At 47.9% G+C, this 20,313-nt stretch overlaps 1 protein-coding gene across 1 annotated transcript in view; it reads right to left on the bottom strand.

The window, feature by feature from the left end:
* PPOX (protoporphyrinogen oxidase) overlaps nucleotides 1-20,313 on the bottom strand; it is a 203,116-nt gene that overhangs the window by 138,927 nt on the left and 43,876 nt on the right. The window contains exons 6-9 of the mRNA XM_086951574.1: nucleotides 18,352-18,542; nucleotides 15,031-15,091; nucleotides 1,273-1,391; nucleotides 5-118 (exon numbers count right to left, since the gene is read on the bottom strand). Coding sequence (XP_086807700.1) covers nucleotides 5-118; nucleotides 1,273-1,391; nucleotides 15,031-15,091; nucleotides 18,352-18,542 — 485 coding nt within the window. The remainder of the gene's footprint in view (nucleotides 1-4; nucleotides 119-1,272; nucleotides 1,392-15,030; nucleotides 15,092-18,351; nucleotides 18,543-20,313) is intronic.

Here is a 20,313-nt window from a genome sequence, read left to right as displayed (position 1 = left end):
TTGCCGTGAGTCTGGTCGAGAGGGCGCCCGTGCGATTTTGTTCAGGGAAGGCAATGGAGTCATAAACAATACCCAATAGGGCGCCGTCTTCGAATGATGGAACCAGGTGCCCGAATCCCTGGAAGGTAAAGAAACACGAATCCGGGAGAATAGGAGTTGGACAAAAACACAAAGAAGTACCTGTGCAAAACTAGGAACAGTTTATTGCATCACTACACCAGGAAAATCTCAGTCACCTCCCACCTACAGAAAACTGTATTCACACTGCTTTTTTTCTAAATGAACACAGAATCAATAGTAATGACAATGCCTTGCAACGTGAAGAAAAACTGCAGCAAACCAAAAAATTAGAATATGCATCTGGCAACGTAAGTGATTTTTTGTGTTCTTGGGGTTCTGTAAACATGAGAATGTTTTCTGGAACGTTGGCGGAGCTCTAGATTGTACTTTCTTTCCCTTCTCTTCTAAACTTGTCCTTGTGCCTATAAACTACAGTGAAGAGCACAGAATGCTAACCCTAATCTAAGGACAGTGCTCAATTTCTGAGAGTAAAAGATAGCTAACATACTTAGGCCTAATTAAGAGTGCCCAGGAGAGGTTCAGGTATTTACAGGACATCATAATTACCAGGACCTTGGGGGTGACATATTTAGACCTGCTAAATTCTTCTAATTCTGAGTTTTAACTCTGAACTGGGGACTAACATGAAGAATGTGGTGCATAATGCACCAAATTCCTCATGTCTTGGCAACTACCCGGAAAACCTGTCAGAAGTCTGATGTTTATGCAAACAGGAGTTTGTGCCCGGATCCTAGTTTTAGACCCAACCTGGAATCGAAGCTTAGAATAGAATCGCTTGTGAGTTATGCATTCATACCTGTGACCCGTGAGTTTGAATATGGCCATCACCAATTTAGGCTTTCATTCTTCTGTGGTTGATAAACTCAGTAAATTAATTAGTCAAATCTTTAGTTTATAGTGCTGTGAAAGGGAAAAGAGCAGCAGCAGGTGCCATTAATTAAAAATATTTATTAACATAAATCCGGAAAAAAAAATATAGACCTTGAGGGAAAAGTAGATTAACATATGCTCGGCTAATCTAATATTTCTTCTCCTCCGTCATAAAATAAAGCTTTTTGCGATGAGTCCAAACGGCTGGCATACCTAAATCTCACAGTTTTAGTGCCTTGAACGAATGGAAGCCTTCTATTCACTCTATTTATAAGAGATCAGCTGCATTCTCCTTTAAGAGGTAGCGGAATAAAAACTTACCGAAACAGGAAGGATGGCGCCTTCATACTGTAGGTTCACCACGGCCACCGTAACAGCATCGATCTGTCTCAGTTCCACGGCTACCGGGTTAAGCGATGCTGGCACAACTTGACTAAGAGCTGAAAAAGACACTTGCTTCAGGCAAAATACATCCATACTAACTAATATTGTCGTAATTGTGGAGAAGAAGGGACAGGCAGGAAACACTGGCTCACAGGGGCGGCTTTTACAATTCAAATACGTATTGGCAGTGATTGCAAAGTGATTCCCTTAATCAAAGACCGTACAATTAAAAAAATAATCCAATCTATTTTGCACAGATGGATCTGTGTCACAGTTGGGAGAAATACAGCATCATTATTACAACAACCATGTACCTGGAACACCCTCCCCATCTTACGGCAGACCCAGGACCCGCTAGTCTTCAGAAGACTACTCAAGTCCTGGCTATTTGAGCAGTAGCATCATCCCCCCTCCCCAGCGTCTTGAGCCCCTCACGGGTGAGTAGTGCGCTTTACAAATGCTTTGATTGATTGATAGGTGATGTGGAACCAAATGTAGATATTTATGTAGGGTTTGTTGGGAGTGAGGGAACCACCCACTTCACCAAAACTGCAGTTCCATGACCTATTTACATGTGGGTTAACTACTGGGTTCCGCAGACAGAGCCTTTGCTAGTACCTCTGATGGCAACCAATAACCTGTGGTCAGTCAGCCATAGGAGTGCAGGTTCATAGAGAGACTAGGCTGCATTACGTACGGCGCAGAGAGTGTCATTCATTTTTCTCGTCTGTGTCCAAAATGCAATGCTTGGCGACACGGTCTAGAGAAACACGCTATGGCCCTAATACTCAGGAAGAAAACTGCTTGCGTGGTAGGGACATTTGTTTTCTCTAAACAAAAATGCTTTCAGAGTGGGTGCTTTTGACGTGGAGCCCGCTGATAAACCTGCACTACTGTGAGGAGAGCCTCACAAGCCGAATCACTTCACAGTACAGAGATTCTCATCAGGCAGATGGGGAAATCTATGAATAGGGAACACGGTTCTCCACCTGGGTAGTGGACAACATGGCCCCACCCAGAGAAACCAGTGCACTGTCCACCAGGACCTAAACAACCAATTTAGTTTGTTCCCATGTTTAATCAGTACCTGTGGTTGCAGATAGTGAACTTAGGTACTCCTTTTCGCTGATTGGACTTATTTTCCAATGTCATCTAAGAAAAACTGCTGCCGTTAGGGTTATGAAAATATTATGGGCATGATTACGAGTGCGGTAGTCGTGAGGCCGCTGCACTTACACTGGCAGGTGGTCTGTCCGCTGCATTACGACTTTAAAAGTCGTTGCTGTGGAGAACCACCAGCAGCGCCAGGGAACAGACGTTTTCTGGCGGTGGCAGATTTGCGCCACAATGTAATTTGCTAAGTGGCACTGGTGCAGTCCCACTGAGCATATTACAAGATCCTGCACTGCCAGCTATTTCATTGCCCCCATACCCTCCCTCCATGGGGATACCTTCAGGGGTGCACAACATGTACTCCTATGTCTGTATTCACCCAGCACGGCATGTACGTCACCGTCCGTGACGGGCTGGAACTTTTTTTTGCTGTTCCCACTGTGGTGCCTGTTTTCCATGCACTGCCATGAGTAAACCAAAGGACTATCAGCCTTACGTGAGTTCAACACTTAATAAGGTGGGCGGTCTTTGTGTGGCTTTGGCACAGCTATGCCGGTGGAGAGCCGACGCAACTGTGCCAAAGTCGTAATCAGCCCCAATGATCTTTTGCTACAATTGTATTGTTGAACTTGGCCATTTTTGCAGGTTTATCCCACAACTTTTTGCATTTTGCCTCCTATTATTCTGACCCACTTTTTGTTAGCTTTAGGATGCTGGGCACTTTACCCCAGCTGATAAGTGCTAAAGAGCATATGCTCTCTGTCTAAATTGTACTGGTGATTGGTTCTCCACGATTGGCACAACTAATTTACTGTTAAGTTCCTAGTAAAGTGCACTAATATACCCAGGGTTTGTAAATAAAATGCTATTAATGGGTCTGCAGCACTGATAGTGCCACCCTCATGAGTAGGTATGTAACCTTGTCTCAGGCCTGCCATTGCAGTGTCTGTGAGTGCAGTTTTAAATTGCCATGTCGACCTGGCAAATGCACCCACTTGCCAGGCCCAACTCTTTCCTTTTGCTACATGTAAGGAACCCCTACGTTCGACCCAACGTACCCCCATGGGCAGGTTGCAGTGTATGTGAAAGGTAGATAATGTACTGGTGTGTTTTGCATGTCCTGATTGTGAAATACTGCTAATTTCTCTTTTTACTATTGCAGGGACAAGCTCTCCCATAGGCTATCACTAGAGCTGCATTGTAACATTTTACAAGTGTAACTTCCAATTGGGAACTATAGATTTGGCGTTTGGGCTCTCTGAGCTCAGAATTTAAAAACATATCTTTTAATAAAGGTGGTTTTTAAATTGTGCGTTTGAAAATGCCACTTTAGGAAGTGGGCACTTTCTTGCTTTACCATTTTGTGCCTCTGCCTGCCTGTGGAATCAGCATCTGGTTTAGAAAGAGAGGGATCTGTTTGTGCATTCACTCTAGACAGTTACACGAAGGGAGTTGAGGAATGCCCTGCATATCCTGATGGCTCATCACCAGGCTGATGGGCCTTCCTGAGCTAGAGTGGTGAGAGGAAAGGTCACCTGCACTTGAATTGCGCTGTGCCTGGTCTCTCACTATGCTGCCTCCACTCCCCTGGAGTGTGTTTGGAGCCAAGACCAGGCAGAACAAGAACATGTGCACTACAAAGACAATCCTTGGAAAAATGCCGACTTCAAAGGCCAAAAGGGGTATAAGTATTGAACGTAAAACCTCAGACTTTTAGAACACTTCTGGATCAAGAGGAGCATCTGCCAAGTAGAAGAACTGAAGAGCTGTGAGGAGGAGCACTATTCCTTTACTGTATGTTGCTTTCCAGGGTTGGCCTGCAGTTGCTGCTTCTACTTTGGAGTGGAAAAGGACTGGACCTTTGCAGTGTATCTTGCTTGTGAAGTTTCTCCAACTGCTTGTGTGGGCTTGCCTCCTGTTAAGAGATCTCAGAGCAGCTAAGACTAATCTGCAGCAATCCAGAACTCCATTGCTGGGAGTTCTGACCTGACTTGTCATGCCAAATCCATTTCTGAGCCCTTGGAGGTTGTTCCTGCTGTAAAGATCTGCTTGAAATCATTAAAATAGGCGCATCACCCTTCCAGTGCCTGTTCTTCCGACGCAGCACCGCTGTGCAGAAGAAATTTCCACACACCGCTGCCTTGAGGCCCAAAAATTTTTTTAAATCGGCACAGCCCCTGTTAGCGGCCGAAGAAACTGCTGCAGCACAAGTTCAGCACACTGTCTCTCTAAAGTCCGAGACCCCCGCACTCCAGCAGGCCCTGCTGTATGGCTGAAAGAATACACAAATTGTGGGACCGTAGTTTAAGGAATTGACGCAGCACCTGTTTTTGACCTCCAGAACATTTGGATTTTTCAGACGCATCACCCGCGGACCAGAACTGTCTTGGATTCCTATGCACCGCTTCCCCGTACAGTCTAGATTTGACGCAACAATTCTCTTGCGTGCAGCAGAACTGACACATCGCCTCCCGTGGACTCAGGAACTGACACATCACTGTGCTTTCTGACACTTCCCTCCTATGTGGTTGTTTTGCACTGTGGATTTTGACGATTCTGAGGCACTTTGTGTAAAATCACTGGATCTATGGAAAGAATTACTTGAAACCTTTAAAAAGTCATACTTAGAGTTATATATGTTGCATTTTTGTGTTTTGGTTTTGTTTGGTTTAGATAAAGATACTTTATTATTATAAACTACTGTGGTGTCCATGTGTAGTGTTTTCACTGTGTTACTGTGTGTTTTTGTCGTTTTGGTTTTGTTTGTTTTAGATAAAGATACTTTATTATTATAAATTACTGTGGTGTCCATGTGTAGTGTTTTCACTGTGTTACTGTGTGTGTTATGTACAAATACTTTACACATTGCCTCTGAGATAAGCCTGATTCCTCATGCCAAGCTTTCAAAGGGATAAGCAGGTGTTATCTGGGTGTGTAGCTCCCTTATCCTGACTAGAAGGAAGGGTTCCCTACTTGGACAGGGTGCTAGCCAGTCCCGATTAGAAACTTCAATTTCTATCATTTTTAAGAGTAGAAGTGGACAATACTATGGTAGAAATGGACCCACAAACCTTTTGGCTTGTGCTATAAAACGTAATAAGGCTATGAAGCATGTAAAGTTGCTGGGGTACATTTTGCTGCTGCCACAGGCATCCTCCAGCTCGTCAGCAGTTCAACTCCCAAGCAGCCGGCAGGAGATTCATCATCGTAATACAGGAGCAAAACATAGGGAGGAATGGAAAAGGGAATGGAGGGACTGGTGATTGGTTCTCCACGATTGGCACAATTAATTTACTGTTAAGTTCCTAGTAAAGTGCACTAATATACCCAGGGTTTGTAAATAAAATGCTATTAATGGGTCTGCAGCACTGATAGTGCCACCCTCATGAGTAGGTATGTAACTAGATTGATAGGTTTTGGGAAGAACATGGGAAGGGAGATACAGATATGTATAAACAGGATAGAAAAGACACTGTACTTATTTGTGTATGCAATAATTAAAATAACATATGTGATACAGCCATTGCCAAAAACTGAAATCACAAGACCGTAGTCATAGCTTACAGTAATAACTACATTTGTGGCAGTTCTATAGAAATATATGAGCAAGAAAACATTTTTTCATTAGAAATCTGCCTCTGCCCAATGCTGTCGTTGCTCAATGCCAAGACTGTTGAGTCTTAATTCCATTTCATGCTTCTATCTTCTACCACCCAAAACTTCCTGTTACTTCTTGTAGTTTCTGTTTCATCCCTACATTCTCTACTTATCTTTCACTTTTCCCTCTTTTCTCCCTTTTCTGCCTTTCACTACGATGATGAAAAAATAAGCCCTGTTCCCTAGAAAAGAGAGCTGGCGCCTACCTCTTGCAACGAGCTGCGAAAATTACACACTCAAGAGAATGATTAGCATAATCTAAATGGAACAAAAGAATGGAGGCAATCACATCTAACTGCTGAAGGAAGGCCTAAGTGTCTAATGCTAACACAATCACTGATCAAATGAGGCTCTAACTGCCTCCTGTCACAACACACTAATTATGTACTTAAGGAGCAGAGATGCAAGTAGGACTAGTAAACTATGAATGAACCTAGTGTGTTTTCTTGTTCTAGTCTAATGCAATTTACTGCATTACACCACTTTTTCTGATTCCAAATTTGTCCTCTAGTGGGGGGCGTGGCCAAGCGCCGTGAGAAATGGCCACTCTCTAAGGTGGCTCCTTTCGAGTGCACCCGTTCCCAGCAACAACCACTCTACAAATATCCTGTAACTGGTTGTAACCGGAGCTGTGCGCTTGCGCGAAGGACTGCGGCGTGCAGGACCAGATGAAAGGTAAGACACGCTCTGCGGGACAGGAGGCCGTGCGAGCCTCAGAGTGTTGACGGCCGGGACACCCCCTGTGGTGCCGGGTGCCGCAGTCACAGGGGGAGCAAGGCACATGCTGGCGCTTGTGTACGCGGCAGTCTGCGACCCCGCTGTCCCTGGAGGGAGGCCCTGGAACCAACAATTGGGCCCCGGGGAAAGAAGTGTTGCCGAGCGCCATTGGGACAGGCCGGCCTAATCCTGTGCGCTGCCTGCCAATCACCTGAAGGAACTAAACATATTGTACAGCCCCCTGACGCCCCTTGTCTCCTGGGACCCCCTTGTTGTTGCCCTGAGTAGCAGGGGCCCCATCTTATGCCCATGGCGCACTTAGAGACTGTCGCTGCCAGCTACGGTGCACGGAAGGGAATCTCCACCCCCCTTTTTTGAAGTGAAGAAGGAAGTAACCAGGAGGCCTTGCAGCCGGATGGGTGTTAGAGCCAGTAACAACGGGACACTGATAGGAGGGACTGGGCCACCGTAACGCTCACCGCGCTACTGCCGCAATTGCCACTCAGTCCAGTCTGGGCCTGTGGAACAGTGGAAGGCTTGAGTCTTTGCCCCTCTGGTTAGTGGTGCATGGAATGGTGGTCGTTGTCTGGGCCTCGGTGGCTCGCGGCACGCCTTGTTTCGCGGAAGAAGCACTACCAACGCCCGGTGCCAATCCCTTGTGGTGCACAGCAGTCTTGATCTTTTTCATCCGAGTCACGCGCTACCCAAGGCGTCCTCGCTATGGCTGGAGGTCGTAGTTCCAAGGCGGCGTTCTATGCCAAATTAAATAAGTATGAGTGGGACAGAGGCCCGGGTGCTCGCCCAACAGGAGATACGCAACTTCGGAAAAGCACCATTCTGGAGAGGAGGCGAAGGAACCTACGCTGCAAGACATTCTCACCGCCATAACGACCATTCGCACATCGCTGGAGTCGCGAATCGATTCTGTGTCCACGGAAGTCTCCCTCATCCGGGCGGATATGCGCTCCATGAATACCCACCTAAAAGAGGTCGAAATAAAGGCAAGCTCCTTGGTTGACGACAACTCTGAAATTGAACTGTTCCCATGAGGCACACACAGGGTCAAGGTTGATTTGCATATGGCCATGTCTGAACTGGGGTGGTGTGGAGTGCAAAAAACGATGGATTTAGGCCCAGATCTCTGTACAGGGGTGAATGTATGACATTGTTCTGCATTCTGTCCATCAACTGTTATTTTTACCTCTGAAATATAGCGCAAGATGGATGATCTCCAGGCCCACACCACCAAATTAGAAGTGCAGCTGGATGACTATGTAGGGCGCTCTAGACGCAATAACGTCTGCATCTTGGGGTTCCGGAAAGGGCGGAGGGGCCGGCAGCAGACTTGTTTGTGGAAGAATTGATTACCCACCTACCTCAAACCAAACGGTCTGTCCAAATTCTTCTCCGTGGAAAGCATGCACCGGGTCCGGGGAGGCAGACCAAAACCGCCCCCCCCCCCCCCTCTGCCCCTGCTGGCTAGGATTTTCAATTTTAGAGATAGAGACACCATCCTGCAGGCCGCCCGATCTGCGCCCCCATTGGAATTCCATAACAGTCGAATCACCTTCTTCCCGGACTTCACCCTCAGGGTGCAGCAACAGCGGTGCAGCTTTCTCGATGTCAAGAAGTCACTGCGAGAGAGAGATCTGAAATAAGCTATGCTTTTCCTGGCCAAAGTGAGGGTGGAATCCAACGGAAAGGCTTGGTTCTTCGCCACCCCAAGGAGGCCCGGGACTGGTTGGACGATTGGTGTGTTGCAGGTCGCAGGGGTAACAGAGTCTGGGAGGCGAGGAATGAGAGGAGAACTGAAGATTCTGGCGGGGGCTCCCCGGCGGGCGAACAGGAGGCGGCGACAGGAGGGTCTTAATAACCGGTTCGTCGTTGCCTTTATCTTGGGGGGAGATTTGCCTCTTTGCCGACTGTCTGGGATAAAATTCCTGCTCTCTTAGAGCTTGAACTCCTTGCGGAACTGTTGTTCTGAGACTTCTTTGTAATGGACACACTGTAAAGTGGACACTGAGTCATTGTTGTATGCCCTTATCTCGAGTTCATAATATGTCTACCAGTTACCTTCGTCTTTGGGACGGGTGCCCGGGTGGACGCACGCACCCACTAGTTTAAGGGGTGGGCGATAGGCACTCTGCAAGTTCGGGTGGGCAGGAGGTTCTGACACCGCCATGCAGGGAGGCAGGAAGGGGGGTTCCATTTATCATATTTGGGATGTTGGGTTCCTGTGCCAAGTGTCGATCTGTTGTGACTCAATGCCAGATCACTATTCTGGTTGTTCTCTCTGGCACAGGTGAGGGGGTGGGGGGTTTGTTTAGTTTTGTTTTGTATTTTGCAAGTGTGACGAATATGTGTGCAATCGAGCGTTGACAGCCACTATGCAACTGCTTTGGGCTACTGAACCAGATAGTGGAGGGGGTTTTGTTCCACCAACGCAGCCTGACGCAGCCTGACAACACCTGAGGGAGGTGCCCCCTCTGCTCCTGCTACTAGACTCTAGACAATGGGTGAAAAAGTAGCTCGCCTGGGGTTAAATTGTTGTCCTGGAACATTAACGGCTGGGGGACAAGATCAAGCGGGGGATGGTCCTGCAGTTCCTCAAGCGTCACTCCCCAGAAGTTGTTCTCTTGCAGGGAACACACTTGCAGGGTAATGCATGCAAAGCCATGACTAGGTGGGGTTTCAAATTAGTGGCCCACTCAGCGTTTGGGTCTGGATTCCGAGGAGTGGGAGTGATGGTGTGGAAGTTGTTTCCCATGGTGATAGATATGGTCCATACAGACAACCTTGGCAGGTTCGCTGTCCTCACTGGGACTTGGGAGGGGAATGAACCTCCTCTCTGTTTATATTCCACCGGGTGTGCAGGCCCAGGTTTTTAGGGATCAGAGAGATCTCCTCCTAGCACTGCCAGAGGGCAGACTATAGATCGGGCGACTTTAACTCGATTGTCTCAGATGCGATGGATCGATGGCCCCAAGAGGGAGTTACCGCCCTCTCGAACACAGATCCACGGCTTCCTCAGAGCCATGGGCCTGGTTCATGTTTGGTGGAGAATGCACCACAATGAGCAACAGTACACGTATTATTCAGGTGCCCACCGCAGTATATCTAGAATATATTATGTCCTAGCATTAGAACACCAAGTTGTTAGCGTTTCGACAACTAGCCAGAGGCATCTCTGATCATTCTCCGATACTTTGTCGGCTGGAGGTTGGGGACCCTATGGTAGGCCGCATGGCCCCGATTAATCCCTGGTACCTCAGTCAGTGACAAAATATTGAGCGACTCTGAACTATATTTACAGGAAAATGAAGGGTCGGTTGAGTCACCGGTGGTGCTATGGGAGGCTTATAAAACCGTTATCCGGGGGGGGGGGGGTAGCCTTGACCCAAATAGTGGGCTTGTGGAAGGAGGAGCACGCTACACTGACCCAACTAGAGGAGACGCTGAGGGAGAGGGATGAGGGTGAGGCACATCAGCAACTCTGTATTACAAGCATTTGCAATGCAATAGGTCTCACAGCATTAAAGTTTGAGTTACTGGTATTGTCTCTGGCAATGCTTTGCATAACTTTTTTTTTAATTTACAATTGGTATATAAACATTGTTTGTGAGTGGTTAGCTGTTGCTAACAGACCCCCTCACAGACCTAGAGCACTGCACTGCTCATATACTCAAATTTGCACTGAAATCGGAAGGCTGCAATGCTGATTGAATGCATAGGGCCCAGGGCTCATGCACTCCTGATGTGCAGTCGAGGCCTACCTTACAGAGGGCCCCACCGACTAGCCTTGGGTGTCCACATTAGCGAGCAGCATGGTGTAAAGCTCCTCCAAGCATCGGGAGGGCTAGTATACAAAGATCGTTCCTGATGGTCCTCGTTTAGGCCATTTCATATACCATCTAAACGTAGAGGGCTCTACCCGCTGTTCTTTACGAGCATCAGGTAGCCGGCCCGGGAAAAAATAGCTGCCTGCATTTCGGTATTTATTACCCCTCTTCGCCAGCTTATCCTCCACCACCAATGATGGACCATCTTTGCCCTCTCTAAGCAGCCCCGGACGCCCTCTGATAACGCCAGCAAATGCCCCTCAAACAAGTATCCCCTCCCGTCATCGACCTATAAAGAATCACAGCAAACCCACTTCCAAACTTACCTGAACGCACATACTTTACACATCCCGGGCCTCGCCTGCTTTCAGTTACGTCCCAGTTGCTGCGCAGCCAGAGGTAGAAGAGAGCCTACTCGCCTTCCGATGCCTTAGCCAAAGTTGGATTGTGTAGCGCCGCAGCCATCTTGGAATGTGTATCGCCCCTCTCATTGATTGCACATTGAGGAGCACGTATGTAAATGGACACTTTAGTCTACGTTCCCAAGTCCTGACTCACAACAATGCTAGACTCATTCTACTTTCCAAGGTAGTCCTTTTTTTTTTTTTGCTGTAATGTCCGTCTTAAAAACCTACCCATGGTACGCTAATATAACCCTAACATGTCAGCACTGGAAGACATGCCTGCAGAATAATTGTGTGATGGAAAATGAGCTTTTCTGGTAAATTGGGTAATAACGCCTGTCCGCCTGTCAATATCGTAACAGCATTCTAGTCTCAGACTCTGGGTGACGTCACGTTTTGTGCGACAGAAGATGCCAAATGCCGGCAGAGCGAACAGCTAAAGGAGGATCAAAATAAGGGTGAAGGGAACCGGCAGTGGAGATAGTTAGGGCGGGAACGGAGACGGTGTTCTCAATTTTTCTTAATACTCGCGGGTCTCGTAACGTGCTCCAGTTTCTGGGCAGTGGAAGTGCGCGCGCAAAACGAAACCTACCGTGGGGCGGGACTTTCGTTTTGTGAAGCCCGCGCCCACGGAGTGCCTGGAGGAGCAGTGGTGACCGAGGGAGAGCCCCGCGGTCGGAGGCTGCACAAGTCCGGAGTGCCGGTGAGCGGGGAAGGGGGGGATGCCTGTATGTGTGCGTGTGTGTGTGTGTGTCTGTGTGTGCGACGGCGGAGGGGGGGGGATGTCTCTCTGTGCGTGTATGTGTGCTTGTGTATGTGTGTGCGCATGCGTGCAGGGGGAGGTGTGCCAGTGTATGTTTGTTGCGCTTCCCAGGAGACAGCCACGGCGAGCGCGTTCCCGCGCGCGTGGCCTGCGCCAACCGCCTTTTGCGAGATGCGCGCGGCCAGGTACTGTCTCCTGGGAAGCACAGTCAGTAACAAAAGATCTCTGGCGAGACAGCGCTTACGCGCTGTTTTCGCTACGAGACCTAAAAAATAAGGAGTACGCCGACCTTGCAACAGAAACTGCCAAGCTGTATCATAGAGCCACGCTTAGCAGAATATACAATGTCGGTGATAAAGTAGGTCAGTTACTGGCTTGGTTAGACAGGCGGGAGCAGGCACACCAGGTGGTGAATGAGATAGTGAATGAGACTGAGATTAACTCCGACGCCCGCCTAACAGCCCCTCAAGACATAGCAGATGCATTTGGGCAATATTATCAGTCCATTTACACTACGCAAACTCCGCACTCGGGGGAGGAGGCTGCCTCCTTTTTGAGGGACATCTCACTGCCGTCCCTTACTGAGGAAGAACGCCTTGAACTTGCTCTAGAAATTACGGACATTGAGGTGGGGAAAGCTATCCACGATTTGCAGGGTGGGAAAGCGACGAGCCCTAATGGAGTACCAATAGAACTATTTAAACTCACTTTGAGTAAAATCGCACTGTATCTTACTAGCATGTTCTTGACAAGCAAAGAAAAGGGACTACTATCCGTTGACCAACGACTAGCTAACATTGTTGTTATTCACAAAGAGGGAACGCCAAAGCACAAATGCTCCTCTTACAGACCAATTTCACTGTTGAATAGAGAAGCTAAGATCTTAGCGAAAATCCTGGCCTCCCTCCCGACTGCTGAAGGTCATTACCCACCTGGTCCATCCGGATCAGTCGGGGTTCATGCCCGAAAGGAGCACTGCCCGCAACCTGCACCGACATCACGGCATGCTCGGTCGAGCGGAAACGATAGAGGAGGATGCAGTAGTAGTGTCACTAGACGCCGCTGCTGCCTTTGACACCATTGAATGGCCCTTTATGTTTGCCGTGCTTCGTAAATTGGGAATCGGACCGGAATTCATTGGGTGGGGTTGACTTCTCCACCATAAACCTCTGGCCCAGGTAGCAGTCAATAATAGGACTTCCTCCACCTTTGTTCTTAGCCGGGGCTCCAGGCAGGGGCTCCAGGCAGGGACGCCCTTTGTCCCCGCTTCTTGTCGCCCTGACGCGAGAGCCACTGGCTATGTGGATCCGGACCGATCCTGTTGTCAGCGGCCGTAAATGGGCTCTGGGATGGGAGGATCACATTTCATTGTATGCAGATGACATCTTGCTCCACCTGGCTTCGCTGGCTGCCTCCCAACGTGTTTCTTGACATCGTTAGCGTCTTTGGGGATTGTGCCGGCTACAGGATCAACTGGTTCAAGTCGGTGATCTACGTCCTTAGCGGGAGATTACCTCCGTTCCCGCGCAGACTGTCACTGAACAAAGCAGTCAACAGTTTCAAGTACTTGGGAATTAGGGTCTCCAAGGATCCCAGTAGAATTTATGAACTAAATCTCCTACCGTCTTTGACATGTCTCAAATCAGACGTCAGGCACTGGAAGACGCTCCCACTCTCTCTACTAGGTTGTGCTGCCCTTTTTGAAATGATGTCCCTTCCCCGCTTTCTTTATGCCTTGCAAAACACCCCAAAGTATGTCAGCACCTTGTATTTCAAAGAAATTGACTGCCTCCTGAGAGAGCTGCTCTGGGAGAGTAGGCCCCCGCGCATACCTCTCCATAAATTCACAAGGGGATGGTTCGATAGGGGAATCGGGTAACCGGATATAAAGAGCTACTATTGGGCCTCTCACCTTGCAGCTATTAATCTATGCATGTACAGACCCCAGGGTGACCCAGTCTTTCAGATGGACAGGTGGGTGCTGCCGGGTGGGAGTTTTGGGAGAGCAATCTATGTACGCGCTGGGCCCCAACTTGACGGGACCCACTGCGCACGCGATACAAATATGAAAGACTGTCTTGCAAAGTCTGAGGTGGGAAGGCAGGATCACGAAGGCCACGCCGCTCTGGAAATGCAACCAACTAGGACGCTTGAATCGCTCGAAGGGCTTTGATCGGTGGGATCTTATCGGAATCTCTAGGGTGGGAGACATGTGGAGGTCCGGGGATGTGCTCATGTTTGACTAGCTTGAGAAAAGGGGGGCTTTACCCAAAAAAAGCCATATCGCTCATTTATAAAAAGCTGAAAAAAAACTTGCCGGACCCACTGGACCATCTGCGTGCTACGTGGGACCAAAATGTGGTTGATCTGGACGAGGATGAATGGTTAGCGGCGGTGGCTTCTCATCTCGAGGTGGCCATCTCTTCTAGGTTGCGTTTAGTGCAGCTCAAGATCCTGCATAGATCGTACCTTGCCAGATCAGTCCTGGTCCAAATGGGGTACAGCTCTGATGAGTCTTGCACTAGACGATGTGGACAGGTAGGCACATTCATAGATATGATTTGGGAATGAACTGTAATGCATAGATATTGGGTGGGAATTGTGGGACTTATGGAAAGTGTATTGGGCCAAAAGATTGATGAAATATAAAACTAGTTCTCCTGAACGGCTGGGGGCCAACGGACCTTACCGCCAAAGGGCACCTGTGGGTTACCTTGGGACTGATGGTAGCGAAATGTATAGTAGTAAGGCTGTGGAAGGCCCAGGAACCGCCGACTAGCGGATTGGAGCAAGGATATGAACTGGTCCATGGCCACTGAGAAAACAATTTATGTTGCTAGATGGTGCAGTGGACACAGATCTGGGATAGCTGGAACACATAGGGGTGGGATCTGCAAATCCCCCGTTGTCCAAGGATGATAACATTGCACAACGACTAAGCACGCTAAAACTGTAATAAATATGGCTGATGTTACTCGTGGGAGGTGCACCTCCTCTGGCACTTACTTGCAGTATCACTACGAAAATATGTGGTTGTAATGATTGTTGTCCATTTGTCACATCTAATTTCAATAAAAAGATTTAATACATTTTTTAAAAAATGTGTCCTCTAGTTCCACTTTCTACAAGCTATTATTAGTGAAAAACAGGACTCATTAACAATTTAAAACCTGTATACGGCAGAAGCCCAGATGATGCCTACCTTTGGCTGGCATTGCACTGATGATATGATCGGCTCTCACACTTCCACTTGGCAACATGACCTGGTAAAAAGGAAGCACACACTTATGAAGGCTGTGGTATAACAGTACACAACCATAACCTACAGACAAAAGTCACCAGCCACATCCCAGCTGTCCACAATAATATTCCTTCCACTAGAGCAGGTCCAGACAGGGGATTAACATATTCACCTTCATTTCTCTTTTTACTCGATTTGTGCTATACAGATTTTAAGTACTTGTCAGAGGGAAAGATGACAAACTAAAAACAGATCTTGGAGATTAAATGGGAAACAAGGTATAGAGATGAAACAGTAAACAAGTGAGTGAGGCGAGTGAGTGGCTGGTCAACTGTAGCTAACCCCAGTTAGAAACAATGTAGGTCTAAACATCTATAGCTTACAGGAGCAGAACTCTACTTTAAGGATAAGGTGATCTTCCGCTATCAATGCATTTGTCATACATCCCAAATGTCCATGCCATCAAGACCACTAAAAAAATCAAACAGATTGTTAGAAATTGGGGTCTCTAGTTGGAAGGTTGTTACCTTGTCCAAGTAGTGACCTACCTTTCTGGTCAGGGTAAGGTGGATACACTACAGAAAAAACCCCCACCCACCCCCTTGGTAGTTTGGCATGAGCAGTCAGGCTTATCTCAGAGAAATTGTGTAAAACATTTGCACATAACCAGCAGTATTATAGAGCAAACACTACAAAAAGACACCAGACCAGTTTTAGAAAAATATCCAATATATTATCTGTGCAAAACAAGACTAAAAACGATACAAATTCACCATACAGTTCTTAGAAATATCAATAAGCAAAAATAGACTTAAAATACAGTTCCTTGAAGTCAATGCTTCCGTTCCTTCGCTATTGCGGCACTGTGAACAACAAATCAAAACAGTTCTGGCTGACCGCGGCATGGCGGACCTGCGACAGCATCAGGAAGACCCACAAAACAGGTCCTTTAGAAATGCAGGGCATCGGAGAGCTCGCTGTGAGCTCCGAAGAGCCTGGGTTGGCCGGCTCTGGATCTGGAGGTGGAGGTGGTTGCAGAAGTTGTCGGACCATTGAAGTTACAAGCGTTGCAGACCGAACTTCGTGCGGTTGAAGAAGCGCTGGCATCGGCAGGCATGGGGTCTGCGGTGTGAAGTGTAGCGTTGCCGGCTGCGGCTCAGTGGCAGTTGTCGAACGGTATAGAAGAGAGCAAGGCTGCATTGCGAAGTGATGCACTGCTCGTCACAGTGTTGGCAGGTCACAGTGCAAGCAGCAGCGTCAGTGATACTGAAGTGTGGTCGTTCACTGACGAACTGGAGTCGATTGCGCAGGCGTTGGTATGCCAAGGCTGCGTTGCGGAATGAGAGCGCTGCATCATGTAACGTACGAGCGGTGCCCTCGACCTACGGTGCAAGCAGTGGTGTCGATGTCGGCATGGTGCATCGTTGTCAGGTATACCAGTGCGGCAGTGTGAAGCGAGGCAGTGCGAAGTGCTGTGCCCACAAGTCGCGGTGTACACAGTGGCTAGGTGGCAGCATCAGGCGGCATCGCCGGTGAGACCAGGGCTGCGGTGCAAGTGCAGCGGTGTCCTCTGAGGTGCCTTCAGGACACAGAGCCGGCAGCGAAGTCGGTGACGGCGTTGGGTTGATTATTCTTCTGTTGCAGCACAAAACACACAGTTACCAGTGCGTGTAGCAGATGAACTTGAATTCTTGTCTGTTCCTAAGACTTCTTGAACTGTGGGCAGGCTCTACCTCAAGTCTTTGGAGAAACTGAAACAAAGAAGTTGCAGAAAGTTCAGTCCAGCCCTTTCTCTGCCCAAGTTAGAAGCAGCCAACGCAGGCCAACACAGCAAGGCACACAGCAAACTAGTAGTTCCTCCACAAAACTTATCCAGCTCCTCTTTTTGGCAAGTTCCTTAATCCAAAATCGTACTTAAGATCTGGGTTCTGGGCCCCAATAATAATAAGCCATTTCCCTTTGTTATCTTGTGGCAGACAACCTCTGTGCTTAGTCCAAATCAGTTCTGTCCTCTCTGGTTCAGCTTGCTGGCAGGGGGTAGAGAAAGCATTGAGTATGACAGACCAGGCTTATACAGTTACCAGGAACTCTCCTCCCACGACTCTAAATGCAGCCCAGGTCTGTTCAACCCAGCCCGGACTCATCCACGAAAGGCATGATTCACCTCAACCCCCCCCCCAGTGTCTACAGTGAATGCACAACCCCAGACCCTGTCACTCCAAAGCCAGACAGTGAATCCACACCCCAGCTGAGGCACACAGGATGGTTAAGCGAGAAAATGCCTACCTTCTAAAAGTGCCATTTTGAAACACACAATTTAAAAACCATTATTACTAAAAGTTGTATTTTTTAATTCCGAGTTATGGCATACTAAACTCCATTCTTCTATCTTGTCCCACTGGAAAGTTATGCTTGTAAGATATTACAAAGCAACTCCTATTCATTCCTATGTCACACATAGCTTTTCAATAATGAAAATCGAAATACACTGTATTTCACTATCAGGACATGTCACACACACTAGTACATGTCCTACCTTTCACATACACCTCAACCTGCCCAGGGGAGTACCTTGGGCCGACCTGAATGGTGCCTTACAGGTAAGAAAAAGGAAGTTTTGGGGCCTGGCAAGTGGGTGCACTTACTAGGTCGACATGGCAGTCACAAACTGCGCACAGACACTACAGTGACAGTTCTGAAATGCACTTACATGGCTACTTATGTGGGTGGCACAACCAGTGCTGCAGGCCAAATAGTAGAATTTGATTTACAGGCCCTGGACACACCTAGGGCCCTACTAGGGATTTAGCAGTAAATTAAAAAGCCAATCATGGAAAGACAAATCTATAGCGCTATTTACCATAGGAGCACTTGCACTTTAACACTGATCAGCAGTGAGAAAGTGCGCAAAGACACTAAACCAGCAACAACAGAGTCAAAACCAGGAGGTCCGAAAAAAAAGACAGTGGAAACACGCCAAAAGATATCTGGTCAAACAGAGATGCTTCTGCGACAATCATCCCTATCTGTCCGGGATTAGACAAATGAGAGACCCACATACTCCTTATTTTAAATTTCAATATATTATGCTCTGCATTATCACATAACAGACTGATTTTCTTATTTAAGATCTGAAATGTGGGAAATGGCTGTAAAGTGCGATGCTTAATACTAAAATATATTAAGGTAATGTGCATAGTATCTAATAGAAGTGGAAGATACTCACTGCTTTAACACTAGCCATAAATGTTACCTCTGTTCCCGAGCTATGCTTTTTCCTACCTTCCAACCATTGTCTGATGTTCTCTCCAATCCAGTTACTGGGGAGTCCTTATGAATTTCCACTCCGCGCTGCCATAGGAAATCTTCCATGATTTCTGGCAGGGTCTGCATGCCATTTCGAAGCGACCACTGACTCCAACTCTCTTCCTTGGCCCTGCGGATCAGGCTGGAGTCCTGCTGGGACTTCTTTCCTTCAAGTAGCAAAAAGAGCAAATGAGGTAGTTTGTGAAGGGAATAGTGGCAGAAAAGTTGGATTAATGAAGCAATGGTGTATGCAATACTGCAAACATTATCAGAAGTAAAACAAAAGAAACTTGAAAAGAAGTAGGACGGGCACAATCAATTCCTACAAATAATTGGAGTATTCCTGAAAATATCATAATTTTAGCAAAATATTGGAAATATCTTGCAGTAAGGAAGAAATCCAGTGACAGGAATTGAAATTCTCTTCAGTGACAACCATGAGGAGATGTTAAACTCTAAACTCTTCAAGCAGGCCACACTTCTGCCGTAACAAACTAGACCTTGGATTGAATGACTGAATGCTCTTGTGTTAAGGGAGTATCCAAGCCACCCACGGATTATGGGATTATGGGACACAGAACCTATCCACTGCTCTGTACCCAGTACATGGGTAATATATATACACACACATACACGCACCACTCTCACCTCTGCAAGTTCCACCCAAGAGTAGAACATATGCCATGCGCATTTTTATCACTAAAGATTCTGCATTGGAGTATTTATCTTATAACATTTCCACGCTAGGAATAACATGGGGCTGGATTACATGTGTGGCGGTCTTGCGACTGCAAGACTCGTGGTGGCGCAGGGGTGGCGATCCACTGTTATGCTGATCACAACTTACAAAGTCGTATCAGGGGTGCACTGCCAGCTGCGCCAGGAATATGGCTCATCTGCCCCACAATGCAATATGCTGAGCGAGGACTGGCACAGTCATGCTCAGCATATTACAAGTTCATCCACCGCCAGCATTTCATGGCAGGAGTCCTGCCATGAAAAGGCTGGAGGTGGAGGAACAAAGGAGGTCCTATAAGGCTCCCATGTGCACCCCACCATGGGGGATACATTCAGGGAGTCACAACATGTGACCCCCTATCTGCATCCCCACAAAGTTCCATCACTGCATGGATGTCACTGTCCAAGCTGTACTGGACCTTTCTTGCCATTCCCATTGCGTTGCCTGTTTTCCAGGCACCGCCATGGGAAGGGCAAAGGACTGCCAACCGTATTATGAGCTGAACTCGTGTTACATGAGTTCAACTCATAATATGGCCGGCGGTCATTGCTCAGTATTGGCGCAGCGGAGGCTGGGGCCAGACCGTAGCGGGCTCCAGGCGTCTTTCCGGTGGGCCGCCAGGGTGGGGGCAGGTTTTATATCCCTAGGGGCCATTTTCGTTACCAGGGGCGTAATATCGCCCCCCTGCAACAAAAGCAGCAGCAGTGAGAAGGGAGTTGTGCTTTTCACTAGCACACCCCGACTAGCACTCCCCCCCGAACCCCCCACGGGCTGGCCGAGCTGTTTGCCAAGGCAGGTTTCGGTTCCCAGTCCGGCCATGGCGGAGGCGGCATTGTGCCAGCACTTCTGCGCCAAACTTGTAATCATGCCCATAGATCTTTTGGCGAAAAAGAACATGCCTCTGCAGACTTCCATAAGGCTATCCTTTTAGCAAGCCTGCATCGCCGTCCTAAAGTGTGTGTGTTTTTCACCACTCACTGTTATGGGATCGCACTCTTAAACAGCTGGCCTCACCCTCATCCGCAAGCCGACAGGTATGCAGATATATTTTTATCTTACTGCGTGTCCCTAAAGAAGGCAATAAGACCATTATGTGTACTCGCCTTATCTGGAGACCTGTCCAATCCTAACACCCGCCCTGTTTGGGCCCCCTGCAGCCTCAAAGCACTCAGCCTGCCGACATCCCTAAATGCACATTG

Source organism: Lissotriton vulgaris, unplaced genomic scaffold (genome assembly GCF_964263255.1).
Source record: "Lissotriton vulgaris unplaced genomic scaffold, aLisVul1.2 SCAFFOLD_2463, whole genome shotgun sequence".
In the NCBI taxonomy this organism is placed as follows: domain Eukaryota; kingdom Metazoa; phylum Chordata; class Amphibia; order Caudata; family Salamandridae; genus Lissotriton; species Lissotriton vulgaris.
The sequence above is the reverse complement of the archived record's forward strand: the minus strand, read 5'-3'. Positions and strand labels throughout refer to the sequence as shown.